General features: G+C 29.4%; 1 protein-coding gene across 4 annotated transcripts in view; it reads left to right on the top strand.

Annotated features, from left to right (window-relative positions):
• LOC143225420 (ubiquitin-conjugating enzyme E2 G1-like) overlaps positions 1-17,922 on the top strand; it is a 58,003-nt gene extending 40,081 nt beyond the window's left edge. For 3 of the 4 annotated variants that reach the window (XM_076454843.1, XM_076454834.1, XM_076454844.1), the window contains 2 exons: positions 8,109-8,212; positions 16,066-17,922. In XM_076454843.1, the coding sequence (XP_076310958.1) occupies positions 8,109-8,186 (78 nt within the window). In that variant the 3' untranslated portion in view covers positions 8,187-8,212; positions 16,066-17,922. The remainder of the gene's footprint in view (positions 1-8,108; positions 8,213-16,065) is intronic. The other variant, XM_076454842.1, reaches the window with a different exon arrangement.
• Positions 17,923-18,304: the final 382 nt, after the last annotated feature.

Genomic DNA, 18,304 nt, shown 5'->3' with positions numbered 1-18,304 from the left:
ATACTCTAACTGTATGTAGGGTCTGTCACTTGACCAACCTCGTAACCATCATAAAAGAAATTAGGGATTAAATATAAATTGTTTTTTTTATGCTAGAATGAAAACATATTATAACATGAAAATGCAAATGTTTAGTCTGAATAGCATAAATCTCATAATGCTACATATTTACATGTATATTTATTATTTTTATTATATTAACCTTCTAGTCATGCCAAGTTAACATTACATAACTTGCATTGCTGAGGTGCACGTGTACAGAAACAACCATAATGTAGGTAAATAGCTACAAGGTAAAGGGACAGTCAAAGGTCAGAAAGTAGGAAAAGTGCAGTACAATAGCACAAGTTCAGTTGATAAGTTAGTCTCAACAAAGAGAAGGAGAAACTGGTTATTTAAAAATTAATAATAAAAAAGGAAATATGGAACTTGACAAAAAATACTGTCATATTCTGAATCACATTTCACAAACTAAGATTTGACTAGCCCTCATTTTCAAAAATCTTATGAGGGGTTTTAACATTGAAATAATTAGTATTTTTTAGATCTTGTATGCCACAAAGTTTGATAGTTTTTATTCCATAAGTATTCTATCAGTGAGTGATTAGAGATCTGTAAAATAATTATACAAGTTGCTTAAACACAAGCTTTTATGGTTATGCATACATGAAAGTTTATAAAGCAATATGAGAAATGTTTAGGAAAACCTCAAAAAAATTATTTTTTATACTTGCATGTGTGTGGGTGTGCATATTTACTGACAAAACTATGACCCTTCTTATGCATATTTACATATATAATGACAAAACTATGACCTTTATTCATACAAAATAAACACACTGAAGTTAAAAGGTCAGACCCAATTAATACAGCTGACAACAAACTAAAAATTTCAAGCTTGCCTGCCATCTAAGAAATTTTTTGTGAACTAAGCCTAAATTTGTATTACTTAGAGACTTGTCATTTTAAGAGTAAATCATAAACATAATTGATGTGATTAATTTTGTAGATGTATCTACTTACAGTTGGCTTTATTTTATGACATCTTAGATTACCACAAAATTGCATGTTCAAATTTTTAAAAAAATTAAGAATATTACTCTGTAAAATAAAAATCAAAAAAGGTTAGCCACTAGTATATGATAATGAGTAACGACATATAAAAAATTATACATTTAACCATATTTTTTTATGCCATAACTGAATTTCTTGTTGAGAAAATTTTTTAAAATTTTTAATTAAAAACCTGTTCATTTAGTGGCCTTATTCCAACCTGTAATTAAATCTTTAATGTCTTGACATTTCCATGTTATTTTTAGTACATTTTATATGTCAGTCCTAAAAAACACAGGGACCATCCTTTAAATATCTGTAGGAGGTGAAGGAAAACCTTAACATCACTTTTCAAAGGTTTTACTTTTCTTCATTGCAACCATTTCTTCTATTAAGAGTGCCAGTTTCATGAAATATATTTTACCACCTCAGTTCTGATTTCTGCATAATTGTCATGTGCTATTTCAGTTCTGAGAGCTATGACTAAAGCTACATTACTACTGTTGGTTATAGCATGATTGTATGTACTTTTATAGATTATGGTGATGTGCCACTTTTGATTGGTTGGATAATGATGAATCATATTATGAGGTATGTAAACTATGAACATGTGAATTTGTTTTTCCCCTTCCAGATGGGTCATGGATCTGAGGCCATGTCACATTTGTTGACTCATTCAAATGTTATTGATCTACTATTATATGAATTTAAATCATTAAGTTTGGTATTAAACTGTAGATAATCTGTTGATATTATACATTATTCAATTTCTTAATTTAAAAGTAAATATAAAAAACACACCTAAACATTGATTTTTGTGTGTCTCATGGCATGCTGAATGCAGTGCTGGTTCGAATTAGACATTTGTGATGTCAAAATACAAAGTATGTAGTTTTGTAAAAATTAGGAACTCGTACTACTGATACTTAAAAGATAGAATATAAAATATGAACCTCCTGTATTTTTTACTTCCCATGATATTGCTTGTGTGCTAAATCAAACAGTCCATTACATACACTTCTGTGACGTGAATAACCAATCAAAAGCTCAGAATATCCCCCAAGTATCTTTCTCAGCCATTTTTAAATATAACAGCATCATCTCTTTCTTTTGTGACAAACTTTCATGCAAGTAAGTTGAGTCTTTAACCTGTTCAATTTTTTTTTAAGACCCAAATACACTTTAATTACTTAAATTAGTGGAATTCTATGATATTGGTATAGTTATTTATAACTCGTTTTGGTTATTCCAAATGTATGTATATGAAACATCATAAGTTAAAGTTTCACATCCTCATTATATGATATTCCTTGACAGTTTATCAATCAACAAGTGAGTACAATGGCTGTAGCTAGAAGAGATAATTGTTTGCTTTGCATTTTGATTTATTGTTCTATATTTTAAGAAAGTAATTTTAAGCACTTATTATTTCTGAATAGTAGTAATGTATATACATATACAATGTATTATAACCATAATTTTTTAAGCCACAAACAAAACACACTAAAATTTAAAAAAAAAGAGCTGCATATTTTTAAAAAGACCCAAAGGTACAAGCTACAACATGGGATTATAAAATGTATCCTAGGTTTTGGAGGTGATTACAGAAATAGGACCCATTTTGTGGTGGGGATACACCATCTATCAGTCTTAACCTCCAATTCACTAGTCTCGCATAAGAAGATTAGAAATTAGAGTGTTATGTGGATGCTTAAGTTCACAACATTCCACATCTTTATTACCCTTCATTGCCTGCAGTCAATTGTAGGAAGGTGACTGCTCTCCCAAATTAAAATAAGAATAAGAAGATAAACATAAAAAGATGAAAAATAAATATATGAAATAAAAAACAGGGATACATATTATAAACCCACGTTGTAGCTTGTACCATAGGATCTTTTCAAAAATATGCAGTGTATTTTGTTTAATTTTAATGTGTGTTGTTTTTGGCTTAAAAATTTATGGTTATAATATAATTAATTAGAGGTTGGAATTTGCTGTTTTTAGCTCAGTCCTTTCTCATGATTTTGTTTTCTCAATTAACTTCATTGAAATGTGACTATTTTATAAAATACCAGTCCACTAAAACAGCCAAAACAGCTCACTTTGTAAAGACTGAGAAGAGTTAGTGTTTTTATTATTGGATATGGTAACATTTGTAAACATGCACCTTGTAATTGTAACTTCTGTGTTATTCACCAGGTGTGGCTGAAAGGACAATATCTTAAAAAGAATAAATTTGTATAAATGTTATGAGATTTAAAATATTTAATCTAATGTTTTTGTGTTATTTTTAGACATTCTAGAATGAAAAAGTTATAATGCATAGTTATTTTTTTACAAAAATGTGCTTCCAAGATTGTATGACTCAACCAAACTATTACAGATATTTGTTAGTGAAAATAACAACAAACTATAGATTTTTTAATTAACAAATCTTTGATAAATATTCCAACATTATAAGGATTTCACATCTAAAATTTGAAAATTTTCTTATGCTTAAAATTATTTTTAATCTTCAAATGAAAATTTCTTTGTGTTGGTTAGAACATGCAAAGAGAAAAAGACATGAGAAAAACATTGCTAAACAAACCTTAAGACTTAATACGAAATCTGATATTTGGCATAAGAAAGCATTGTAATGTTTACTGATAATCTGCCAAATGTTGTGATCATACATTTACTAATTTAAAAGTTGTAGCATAAATATTATAACAAGCACAAAATTATTAGAAGATTAGTCCAAAGTTGTCAAGACCATGCTGAAAGAGTTAACTTTACAGTGTATGATTTGAAGTATGAAATAATTCCTTTTTTCTCCCTCTCTTTAAAACTTGTATGTTCTTCTATTTATTATATTGAAGCAATCAATTTTATCCTTTACATTCATCATAATCCTCTTGTTTTATAACTAGTGCCAGATGTTGGGTATTGTTGTGATTGTTGACTTTATCTGTTTTAAAACACTACACTACAGTTGAATAAATTTTATTGCTCAATAATTTGTTACCAAACAAAAACTCTAGTCACGAGTAAAGCTGTTAAATCCACATCTTGTCCAATCTTTAATGTGCATGGTACAAGGTTCTTATGACATACATTCAAAGTTTCACTAAACTACTTTTTGTATATGTTATACCAGCTAATGTAGCATTAAATCATAGCTAATAATCTGTATTTTAATAGTATACACATTTTTAAGTTTCATAAGGCAGTATTTAAAAATTCCTAAATTTCTTCTATTGTGTGAAGCATGACTATTTTCTCTAGGCATCACCCTTCTCTTATTCCATTAACCACAACTCTAAGTATGAAATTTGATGTAAATTATTCACTATGAAATTGTCATTGCTCATACAAACCATAACTTTTATAGCCTTTAATCTTGTCTGGTTACTGAGCCATCAAATAGAAAATCAGACCCCTTCTGCTATACCCATCTTTCACATGTCCTCATTGAGGATCTGTTAAAAGTTCTCTCATATGGTTAATACAATATTATTTATCACCAATAAAAAGCTAAGATTTTAATCTATCAAATGACATTTTATTTTTTCTGCCTGGAGAATTGTCAATTTCTTGGTAACAAAAGGGCTCATTACCATGGGAAAGATAAAGACTAGCTTGGATGTATTTGTAACATTTTTGGTCACGCAGTTAGAAAGCCAGAAAAATTGTGAGAGGGAATTTTTTTTGCATTTTGCATGCTATTATTATTATACCTTTATTTGAATAAAAATTATTTATTGCAGTGTTATCATTAGTATAAAAAAAAACAGCATTTTGTCATCAAAAGTCAATAGCACAAAAAAGGAAAAAAGTGTATTTCTTGTTCTTAAGGTTTTAATGTTATCTCCTTACTTATCATATAAAAGTGACTAAAATGGTCCAGTTAAGCAAGTCCTTGCTTGTTCTGGCCAGTATCCCTCCTCCTACTATGGAATGGATGAAAAATTCCCAATGCCTACAGGTTTTGGCCTGAAAATGCAACCTTGGTTTGGGTTCTTTTTCCTTCTGTTTGCTGGATGTCAGTTCCAAGCAACTGTGATGTTAGTTGTGGCTGAAAATAGCACATGCATTCCCACTTGTGTACAACCAAATATCTTTCTGCAGACTGGAGGAAACCTTATCCAGTGCCACCAGGTTTTGGACTGAAGGTGTCATCCTATTGAGACTTCCTTCCTTCCCAGTATTTGCACAATGTTGATTAATTGTGCATCAGGTGCTGTTTGGATTTCATGCAAGTAGTGACAGTACTTGGAATCTCATCTTCCCTACCGATTCTCTTCTCAAAGTGAAGATGTAGGTGATCCTCTGCCTTCCACATAACTGATGCACAATTTCAGATACTGCCAGGTGTTGGATAAGGTTGAACTTCCACTACTGTTTGTCATGCCATACTCTCACACATCCACACATGTATTATAGGATTACTTTGTGATCTTCAACTTTTTATGTTTGTGACACAGTTATAAAACAGTGAATAGGTTACCTGGATCAGATGTGTTGTGGTTTTCTGCTGAGTTGCAATATTTTATTTTTTGATTCCACAACTTATGCTCTCTCTTTGGGCACTTCCTAAAGGGGAGACATTTTTTCACCGGCTCTCCACCAGTTCATTGTGGGATTTTTCCTATTTTATGATTGAAGATAAATTATTATATTGGAAGTTAACATTTTCCAAAACATAAAATGTATTTCAAATAGATATCTCTATTCACATTTCCAACTTATCCCCTCTCCACTTCTAGTGATATGTGGTGTGTGTATTCTGACCAATCTCAATGTGATTAATGTGGAGAAGTTGCTGGTTATAGTAGGGGTTGTGTCATGCTTCTGTTGGTAAAAAGCTATAGCATAATTATTTACATGTGATATGTAGAAGCAGGAAGTGTGAGGGTAGTGGTGAGTGTTGAAAATTTGTGCCAGTTGAGAGCAGTTTTAATAGAGAAAAAAGATATTTTGTGAGAGGAGGTATCTCACGGAAATACATTTTCAGTTTAGTAAAATGTTAACTTTGGCAGTGTGCAATTTTCCATAGAACTCGAAAGTTAATGACACTTTTCCTCTGTGTTCTGATTCACAAGAACCTAACTTTAGAAAAATTTACTACAAACATTTATGAAAAGAAGACTCAAGCAAATAAGTATCTAGATTTTTGTTTATGCCACACAATATCAGTCAAAACTGTGATTGTTAAAACACTAAAATTTAGAGCTAGAAGTATATGCTATTTGATTTATTTAGATTAAGAACATAAACATCATGAGATTTTCAAAAATAACCATTATCCAAATAAAACAGTTAATATGATTCACCTGTCTCAGCTAGTAATGAATCATAATAAAAAGAAAAAGGCATTTCTTCTTTTATATACCCATCCTAAGAGAAAAACTTCAGATTATTATAAATAAACTTATCACCAGTCTTACAAAGGTAAAATTCCTGGTTTCTAGTTCTCTCACACAAGTTGTGGTTTATAGCATTCAGTAGGAAACACAATGAACATTAGAGGTAAAGTTCAAAGAACACCAAGGAGATACCAAGAATATGCTTTAAACACATCAGCTATATCTTTTCATACTGAGGAAAACAACCATATAATAGACATTAAAAATGTAAAATAACAGACACACAAGGAAACAATAAATGCAGAAAGATTGAAAAAAAAGTTTTTGTCATCCAAGTACAAGACCATGGACCAAAACAATTACCAACAGTTATCAATACTGCATGAAAATCAGTTATCAAAATCATAAAACATATTTGTTGTGATTTGATGTAAAATTAAACCAATAACTTTGAAATTGTATTATTTGGAGCATGAAAAATCATTTTATTTTTATTTCATTATATAATACCTATAATTGTATTTTCCTTGTTTATTATATTGAAACAATTGATTTATCTTCTATATTCATCATAATACTGTGTTCAATAACTTTAATATCAGATGTCGGTTATTGTTACGATTGATGTTGAGATACTTATTTTAAATAAACTTATTGGCTGGTACATTGTTGCTCAATGAAGGCCTTGATAAAGAGGGCCAGAAGTTTGCAAATAAAAGTATTTTAATGTTGAGAAAAGTCCATGTATAACTTCACATATAACATTTTTTTCCAAATTTTGAAGGTTAACAGTATTTTAAAATCATTTTGTTTATGCATTTCTATGATTTACATGACAACCATAGTCAGTATAAAGTTGTGGTGGGACAGAATGTATCAGAGCTACATTTTGAGATGATTGACATTTTGTAAGTAGTTTACCGTAGGAAAGTAATCCCTTATACTTAATGAGATAGGAATATGAAGAAATATGGAGCTAGTTTGGGCACCATGACAATCCAGAAAGAGATCTGCAACAACTTGTACCACAGTTGTGGTAAGCTGAATGTGGCAGCTTTTAACCAGTGATAAACTTTAGTCACAAAGGTCAGTGGCAGAAGCCATCCAGGCAGTGGTATACAGCATAAACAAGAAGAATTGCCATCTCAAAAAGCTATACAAGTCATATACACAAGATGCTTTTATGACATACATCAGAGTAACTGGAGAATGCAGTGGTACAGATGTATTCCGTACATACAAATACATTCCAGTCAAATTGTTAAATGCAGCATTTGTGGATATATGTTGTTGAAAGAGATATTGGGAAAGCATTGTTCTCATTTGTAAAATGTTTTACAGAAACCAAAGAGGAAAAAGTGGTATGCTTTGAACAAGACAGCTTTTGTGATGAAACTTTTTGTAATAGGTTGTAGGATATTGTCAAGATGCATGGTCGTAAGGAAAAACATGACTGTATGTGACAGCATGGGTTGTAATGAGGCCATAAAGCTCCAAAATTGTTATTATTATGGAAAAGGATATCTAGACTTTGAATTATGCTTTACTATGATTGATTTTCAGTTAAATAGTCTTAATGTTTGCATCATTTTCAAGCTGTAAATACTTGATGATTGTAATAGACATAATATTAAAAAAGTAACCAAAACATCATGAATTTATGATGTACATTGAATATTATTGATTATATTTTTTGCTTTACAGAAAGACTTTAGAGAGAACTATAAAATTTTCAAGAGAAAGGTTGCTTCCTGTGTAAGAAAAAGTCAAGAAGAAGTTTAGGGTTAATTATCATAGGCATTTGGATGGTAAGATATTCTGTTTCTATTCATATCTAATGCTTTATTTTGAAGTTAGGTTGTAAGTCTGACTTAGCTTGAGTGGTATTGTTTCATTGATATGTGCATTCACCATAAGTCTTTAAAATTTAACAGTTGAAAATAGCATAATCACATTATCAATTAACAACAGAAGGATGAAAAGTTAAATGAAAGTTACCAAAAAGTTAGCTAGTTATTTTAGTGTTTCCCTCCTTTCTTGTTATGACCCTTGCTTTGTCATAAACTAGAGAATGTTCAAACTGTTTTTAAATTATGATTATTGTTAGCATATGGTATCACTGAAGACAAAACAAAGTAGCTACTTTTCTGAAATGTGTTTAGTAATGTAATGACAACATTAACAGATTCTCCATTTGATGGGGATAAAATAATTTTGCCTAGGCTTTACTACTTTAGGTATCTAAGCATTATTTGAGTACTTTGTCTTTCATAAAATATTTAAGAACACTTAATAATGTAACAGTAAACATGAACTTACTTATTGATGGTAATTACTTAAAAATGTATTCTCAGTGTTTTAAATAACAGTTTTTTGTTTTGTTTTTTGTAATTTGGAGTTGTAATTCTACCCTTGTTGTAACTTCCATTTCTTACAGTATTAATGATTGTCATCCTTGAATATGTGATGTAAATGTTATTGAAACTGTGTTTTAAGTATGTATTTGTTTATTTAGAAAAACTTGTGAAGTAATTTATTTGTTTCATAAACATATGTTGATAATTTTAAGTGTATCCAGTAGCAAAAAATGGATTGTGAGTTCTTTAATCTAGGAATTGTTACTTGTGTGTAACATAAGTTGGTGTATTTATTGGAGTTTTATCTGTACTCTTCTAGCCTAAAATAAAATATTTAACTTAAAGCACAACAAATGTCAGAAGAAAGATATTTCAATAGTGTTTCAATATTACAATAATTTACCATTTGAAGTTTGGAATTTGCATAAGAGTATAGCTAATACAGTTTATATTTTTTTATATATTACTTGATCAGTTATTTAATTACTTATTCAGCATTTTAAAGTGGATTCTAACATTTTTTACATATTTAAAATTTGTTATACTACATTATTAATTTGGTTAATCTGTTTTTTCAGTTAATACTTGGTTATTTTTGAAATTTGTATGGAAAGAATAAAGCACTGAATATTATGAATTACAGATATGATATGCTTTTTGTGTTTGAAAACAGCATATGGTGTATTAAATGTTAGTTATATAAACTTTTATTTTCTCATTATTTTGTTGTTGCCCTTATTCTCTAATTTTAACTCTTGCTATAGGCAAGCTATGGCAAGACGTTTTGGGAGAGTTACATTCAAATTTTAATATATAAGTTGTAGGTTCTTTTAATCTTTTATTAAGAAATATCTAAAACATTATCTTTCATAGCATGAGAATTCTTACATTGTTCTCTTGGTCTTTCTCTTTGTTAATTTATTCACCACTATCCCTAGAAGTATATAATTTAAGCTAGATCACTCATTATAATATAATTATTACTCAGTTGAAGCATAATCATCAAAACTTTGTCTTATTTTTTTATGGAGGCATAAATTGTGTTCTCTTGTATGTTTAATAAAAAGCCAAAATTTTGATCTATCAAATGGTGTATAATATTACTCTATTTTCTGTGCAAAAAATTGTTTATTTGGCTTACATTTCTAATTTTATTCCCACATAAACACATCAGTGAGCTTCACTGATGTTTTTACAGGTGTTTTCACATAGTTAGAAAGCCGAAAATTTTTTGATAATGTAAAACATTGTCTGCTTTTTACATTATTATTGTGTATTCTTAGGTATATTATTTAATTAAATAAAAAATTTATAGTGGTATCATTAGTATAAAAAAAGATATGTTGCATTAACAGTTGATGGCAAGTATAAAAACAACAATATACCTGTATAAATACTATATTTCTTGTGTATTCTTTTTTTATGATAAAGTAACTAAAATGTGAAAATGACTTGTCGAGCTAGATTAGAATAAGTTAAAGAAAAAAATAATTATTAAAATTTTTCATAAGGTATGATCAAGAACAGCTTGTGTGTTACGTAATTTGATAGAGTAATATAAGCTACACATTTACGAAGTGTTTTACAATTTGTGTGTAGAATTATTACTCATACAATGTTCAAAGGAAAATAAAACAATACAATTCAAACATAAACAGATGTGCATACTATTACTAGTTTAAAGCTACTTAGGATAGATAAATATAGTTTTATGTTGCAGTTTAAGTTTTATATGTATTTAAAACTCATGATCAGTCTATCATGGAGTGTACTACCAAGGAAGGTTTTAATGTTCTTGTAATTAGTGCATTCTGTTGTGTTGGGCTTATATAGTCAAAGCTTACTTTTGTGTATCTCTTCATTTCTGATATTAAAATCTATAACAGCAACAATGAGGAATCTTTTGTTGAAGATGAGGAAGAAGAAAAATATGCAATCAAGAGGAGATGAACATCACAAAGAATCATATTTGCTATTGAAAGAGGATAAGGAATTAACTGTGTGAAAGGCTTCTTGGTAATCTAAGGAGTTTTATAAACAAAATCCTTTGATAAAACCATCATGAGGGTTAAAATACCTAAATGTGATAGTGATGAAGAGAAAGGTGAGATGTTGAGTAAGTTGTACAGACAATGAAGTAAGAAGAATATCTTATAATTGTAATGTCATGTGAGGTGAAGATACAAATGGCATTCTAGTGTGGCCACATGATTGTAAATAATATGAGAGAGGATATCACTATAGTAGAGTTCTGTAAAGAGAATGACTTAGTAATAGTCAACACTTAAGGTTGACTACAGGATGGTGTGAAGTCAGATTATATCATTGTTACATTTCAGAAGCTGTTACAATAGTTAAAACTTATACTGAAACAAACTGTGACTTTGATCACATTGGAGTGAGCAGAGAGATAAGACAAATTGAATATGCTAGATAGTCCTATACAGGGCAAAATAGGACTTGGAACACTTTAAAGCCAGCATTACTAAGAACTTTTACAAATACTAAGAACTTATTTAAATTATTAAAATAAACTTAAATCAGGGTGATGAATGACAAGAGGATAAGTTAGTTGAATACTTCTTGTTGTGAATAAAATATTTTTGAGTGTGATTTAAAAAAATTAAAGATGCAATATTGGACAAATTGAACTGGTGTTCACAGAGAAAATTAATTTCAAAGCTCTCTGGATGGAGGAATTATACTGAACATTCATGTTTGTTACAGATTTTGATAAATGTAGTTAGAGAATCATATTTTGAGAAACTGGTACTCAAAACAGTCAAACTAAGGTACTGCAAAAGGGGATCTCCAACTGACTTCTGCTAACACTATTGAGAAGTTTATATTACTTTATATACCCACAATATTAATGATAAATCAAATTCTAAGTGGAATATCAATAAATACTATATATATTATCTACAGCTTGCTTGTTTCAGTTCAGTAAGAGTGACCATACCATTATCCATTTTTGAGTTATAGTTTCTCCAAGTATGGGTATTTGTCTCATGGTTAAGAAGCCAATGCACATGATCACACACAAAGGTCAGTAGTTTTTAAGAGACCCAAAACTCAAGTGCTTTTGAATATTTCATTGTTCTTTTTTTAAAGAACGAAGAGTTATGGTTAATGAGTGTTATAAAATATATAGGCACTGATGTCAATGCCACATAAACCTGATAGTCAAAATGAGATGGCATTGAGCTGTCCAATCATAATCTACAGTTGTTTTGTTTGTTCCAAAGATGGGTGTAAATTAAATAAAATACTTAATGTGATAATAATTATAAGAAATGTTAACCAATCTTTATAAAGATAAAAGTATGATTAAAATAATGGCAAAAGATGATGGGAAATAGAGAAAATGTATCATGTATGGCAGTATCTCTCTCTCTCTCTCTCTCTCGATGCTTTACTGAGAAATGGGCTTCCTAGTTCAGAAGAATAACATTCAGGAGTTAATACATCTTATACAGCCATGCTTTTGAATGTTGAATGTTATAATTGTCTTATTTCAAAATTTCTACAAATAGTAATCTCGGTACTAGTCCTGAAGAAGCTGCAAAGATGAAAAGTGTAAAATAAAGTGTAAATGTAATTTTTACAACTTTATCAAAATATTATGTTCTTAAAAGAAAATTTTAAAATCTATATGGTGTTATGCAGATAATGCAACACCCAGAAACAACACAAAAAGTTTAATTTTTTTATTTACTTTTTTATTGAGGGGGAGATTGTATAAACTTATTAAAATGTGTTGTCTATGGATAGTTTGTTAGTAAACTTGGGAATTATTTTATCTGGTGAGTGATATTAATTTGTAGAATTATATACACAATTCCATAAAGTAGTGCCCCCAGTAACACAGTGGTATGTCTGTGGAGATACTACCTGAAAAACTGGATTTTCATTGAGTAAATTTGTGCTTTACTTCAAAACAAATGAACTATAAAATAAATTTCTTTCATCATAAGTTCAACAATGCCTACATGCTTGTGTGAAACTCTAAAAAAATTATTAATGTGAATTTTGGTAGGTTGTATTGAAAATTGCATAATTGGTGTTCATACATGTATGATTCAGATTAATGAATGATAATTCTGTAAAGAGCTATTAAATGTTATGGAGAAGATTATTTGGCATAGGGCATTTAAATCAAATACAGTTACTATTTCTTTAGTGTATTTTGATTAAAAGTAGTTGAGTAACTACATAATTAAAAACAAGGACTTCAGCCTTTCACCCAGAGGTCTTATGAGAAGTAAATATACTGCAAGTAGGAAAAACAGTTGCAAAGAAACAAGCTGATAATTACTTAATTCTTAATTTGAGAGAATGTGTGAAAATATTCTATGTTTTGATAACTGTCTGTAATATAGTGCAAGAATGTTTAATTAAAAACATTACTTAAATTCCTGCCTACCTACCATGATTTGTTATAGCAGTGTTACCCATATTTGTGTAAGGTTTACTTGACATTCTACTGTTGAACCCAACAAATTCAAATCCACTTGTTTTGAAGTAATTTATATAAGTTTTGTAAAAGTTTGTTACAGAACAAGAAATGGAACTAATAGATGAAGTTGTTTGAAATTTGACATGAACATTCCTAAAAGTATGTAGCTTCAGAAAAATAAAATATTTAATACTGATCTTGTTTCTTCTGTTTCTTATAAATTCATTATTCAGTGTAGTTATTTGCACTCAAACTCTGAATATTTCACATGCATGGTAACTTTCAATACAAAGTACTAGTTACTATCTCACAGTTTTCACATCGTATTTGCAAAGTCTCTAGAACCTCCTAAATTAAAATCAATTTTGTTTTATTTGCCAGTTTATATCCTATATCAATAACTAGTTATAATATTCAACATATGGTGTAATGAAATGGTTAACATGAAGTAGTGGAAATATTTATAATTTGTCTATTATTTCACTAATAGTGTATTTTTAATTTTCCTTTTCAGTTTTTTGTCTTTTATTATTTATGCTGATATGTCATCTGGTTCCTACAGGACTTCATTATAATATGGCAACTCCCATACATAACTTTCACTAATGCTTGCATGCTTATATGATACTGTCTTATTTGTATGCTTTCACAATCCAATTTCCTCAAGTTAAAATTTTTTAAAAAACAAAACAAAAAAAGCCTTTCATATATGCATTTTAAAATACAAGTTATATGTAAGTATTTAAAATATAAACCTGAAACCTAAATGCAATTTGTCTATCAAACTAATATATGTATATAGACACACACACACACAAGGTGAGAAATGCATGCTAAATGCTATGTACACCTTGAGAGAACAGTGGGCTTAATTTCATCCCATTTCAAAACAAAGTTAAGCCTATACTTACCATTACTTTACCAGAATTCAAGAGGGAAGTTTGCTCTTTCTGTTTGGTTATGAGCATGCCAGCCAACTTCAAATTATCATGTAGCAACATGGCATTGGCTTTGCAAATGGATATGGCTGATATTAAACTTAGGAAACATTTACAGCTATTAACTGGGAGTAAAATGTCTTCTAAAGACTTTGAAAAACTAATATAAAATGTCTTTATTGTAAACTTTGGCCCTTTACAGGAACTGTCTGAATTTCAAACAGTTTTTATCTACCAACTCTTAAATTTGATAAATATTAACCAAAGTGAATTGTGAGACAGTAAAAGTTGAAATTTTAATTGATGTTTTCAGGTGTTGCTCTTTAAAATAAAGGAATAAAACTTGGATGATATAAAATGTTATTAAATACTTGATAAGTTCATTGAAGTACATTTTAGTAGTCATTTAATTAAATTTTGAACGTAACTCATTGATATGCACAGAAATGGGTTAGCATGGTTTAAAATGATGTTGTTGCTATAAAGTTAAAAATGATAAGTTGTAGACTGTCTTTTATATTAGAGTAAAATAATGAATAATTTTATTTGTACAGTTATCTTATTTTCCTCTGCCTTTAACAAGTGAAAATGGCATGTGCTATTAATTGTAACCTGACAATGACCGAAGGTCGAAACGTTGTTCACCTAAAAAATTTTCTCAACCCAAATGAGCTGTTCTTACATATGTGAACTCAGAAATGTTTTAGCATTGATATTTTGTCATCATTATTACATTATTTATTAACAAAGAGAAATGAAATCTTAATTTTTACACATCTAAATACTTTTACATTTAAACAACACATCTCAATATTTTAGAATTTTTTTGCTTAGAAAGTATAATTTTATTTTTGCCAAGAACCCGTTATCCCGTATATACATATGTGTACACAAACATGCGTATGTATATAGCCACCTGGTGTGAGAGTAATCACTTAGCTGAATGTAACTGAGTTATGGACTTATCAGTTAGGAAATTCTACCAGTTGTCAAGCACTGATGCTAGGGATGTTGCATTTATGGGTGAATTTGGCAATAAAATATGATATATGAAAAAATCCTTTGGGAGAAACAATGTCTGGTTTACAAATTTTGAATCACAAATCTTTAAGACTAGACAGGAAGAAAATGTTTTATCTTGAAGTACTTATTTCGTATTTATAGCAAAAATTCCATTCCTGTATCAGACAAATATTTTTCATTGGTGTTGAAATGACTAGTTAAGTTTTATTTTATATCACTTACTATATTTATTTTCTGAAAATAATGTGTTTCAGGCAGTTTTTACTCATGCAACTTATATATTCAACAAATTTAAATCAAAAGAATATTGCATCATTAGCTGCTGTATATTTCCCAGTGAATGGGTTAATGTTTTAGATGCACTACAGCAAGAGTTATGCTGAATTTCTACTCTCATTTTTAAAGTTTAATATATTTAAAGCATAGCTAACATTAGTGATGATGCTGGTACTAAACTTGTGATGTTTTTTTATTAGAATTTCCTACAGGTAATGGAGACCTTTCCTTATTTGAATCTGCAACACACAAGCATCAAAATTAATACACAAAACATTGCGAGTCTTGTTATGTAGATATTTTTTAATGATCAGGGCACAAAAGTTGACAGAGTTAAAGAGGAAAATTTCAAACAAATTATTTTATTAGACTGAAATAGATATTTAAAAAACATACTCTTGGGAAAAAGTACTGTATTGAAATCTAAGAAGCTAAAATAGTTATTTTCGTAAAGCTTTCTATTTCAAAGAGTACAGTTATCATTGCTCTATTTTCTGTAAAATGTCTTCAAAAGTTGGTTTTGTTGTATTGATTTGGTAATATTTTTGAAGAAGACGTATCTTTGGATTGTGTAAGTACTAGATTTTTAAAATGATATTCTTTTGTAGTGTAGAACTACAGTAGTACTGGGAATCCTGTATGCTGTCTGTGTGAACTATCCTGCCAAAGTAATTCATGTAAATACTGGAAGAAAGTCCCCTAGCAGAGCAGCCATAACCCTGACCAGAACTGTGCCTTTACCATCTGACAGGATGTACAGCTGACAGACCAGTTGCAGTTCTTTTACATCCAACTGTTTTGTTGTTGTTTTTTTTTATCCTTCTCTATTGTACATTTCTCTGTATTTTAATTTGTTAGCATTTATTTGTTTTTGTCATGTACAAATCTCTTCATTTCTTGAATTAACCATTGTACTGAAATGTTGGCAGTGTTAATCTGCATATTGAATACAAGTAATTATGAATTCAGTGGATGTAGTAGAACAGTCACTCTAATTACTTTGACACATGTTACTTGTTACAGTGAGTTGTATAAACTTTAGCATTGGAATTAATCAACCAAGTAAGGATGGTACTGTCTTTATGTAGACAATAGTTCATTCATTAAGTTAATGGTAATGTCAGCATTGAGTCATTCATCAAGCATCTTGTGAGAATATGATTAATATCAGTCTTCATATCCCCAAGTTAGCTGATATTCAGTATTTTTGTTTAAATAAAAGTCCATACACACTGTTGCATGTAAATTTTTTTTAACTTTATAATGTTTTGAGCACTCATGGATAATATCTTAAGATAAACTTTTGTCTATTGTATAAACTATTTGAAAGTTGAGTGAAAATGTTGAATTTATTTGGAAAACATATAAGGTGACAGCTGTGTTTTGATGTAAATTAGGTTTTTAGTACATGAATAATTAATGCCTCTTATTTTACTTCAAGCAATACTTTTCCCACTACATCATACTTTGTTTGTATCCTATTTTGCCTGCATAACTGCTACTGGATCAAATGTAGATGCTTCCATTGTTGAAATTGTATGAGTAAACCATTATATTATTGATTTAGTGCTTAATTGTTTAATGAAAATAATGTTACTGTTTAGATTGTATTTCTTTAATATTTGTTTCCAGTTGTTTATATTTTTTATTACACAGTTATGATGTGGTAAGACACCTGTAGGTGTCTTAGTTTTTACATTGTTTCCTTCTTTTAATTTATGGTATTTTTCTTTCTTTTCTGTTATGTATGTTTGGCTAAGGTTTTAGGAATAGTTTGTTTGGTAAGTGATGTTTGTGAATAAATATATTGCATACTGAATATAGTTCATGATGCACTGTACTGCTACTACATATGTTAAATGTTGTGTTGTAAATGCAAGATAATATGCCTACTTGTATTGAGTCTACTGGTTTTAGTCCCACTTTACATTATTATTATTACCAGGTTTGTGGTAGATTTTGATGCTAAAATATTGGTGTTCCTGTTTCATTTGATTTAAAACAGTTTTCACTTTTTGCTTCTTAAATTAATTCCATGTTCACATGAAATTTGTTTACATGTTGTAGAATGATTGTTCATGGTTATATTTATATCCACAAAATCCATTGGTGATGTATGTGTCATTGTGCAGGAGGGTGTAAAGCTGTGTTAACAGCCTTTCTATTTTGTTCATGAACAATGTGTATAATCCAGATGATAAAGGGCTGCTCGTGGTTAGCCCATCTAGTTATTCATGAGTTTTGTCCTGACAGGTACAATATGTTTTCAGTGCAAAGTGAAACAAATATTTTAAAATCTAAAATAAGCTCAGGTTGTAATCCAGTTTTTCAGAATTTATTAATATAATTTCTAAAGCTAGGTTTGTTGCTTCCTCTTTCAGTATCAGCACATATGTGGAAAATATGTCAAAACTGTACATTTTGTGATGATTATTAAGGTTATAAAGATTTCTATTCATCTTGTATCTATTGTTGTGATGTAGTGGTTCAATTCGAAAATATAGCTCATGATTATAGCTGTCTTAAGTAGAAGGATGCGGTAGATGTCCATGTGATTTTTATGAATAATTGGAGCATCATAAAACAAGGGGTTGGTGGTGTTACTGATTCTTTGGTTCATGCAATAGACAACTGTTTACCTGATGTTGATCATGAGTGGTTGAAATGTTATAAACATAAAAAATAAAATAATCCACTCAAAAAGATGTATGTCTGAGCTTTTAAAGTATGCAATGGATTTCCTTTCCTTAAAACATCTTTATTTGAAACTCTAAATAATTGATAAAAACATTAAAATATCTTACTTTAATATGTACAGTTGAAATGAAACATCTGATAAATGTGATT

The sequence above is a fragment of the Tachypleus tridentatus genome, chromosome 1 (assembly GCF_004210375.1).
Source record: "Tachypleus tridentatus isolate NWPU-2018 chromosome 1, ASM421037v1, whole genome shotgun sequence".
Lineage (NCBI taxonomy): Eukaryota > Metazoa > Arthropoda > Merostomata > Xiphosura > Limulidae > Tachypleus > Tachypleus tridentatus.
Note: the sequence above shows the minus strand (reverse complement) of the source record. Positions and strands in the feature narration are given on the sequence as shown.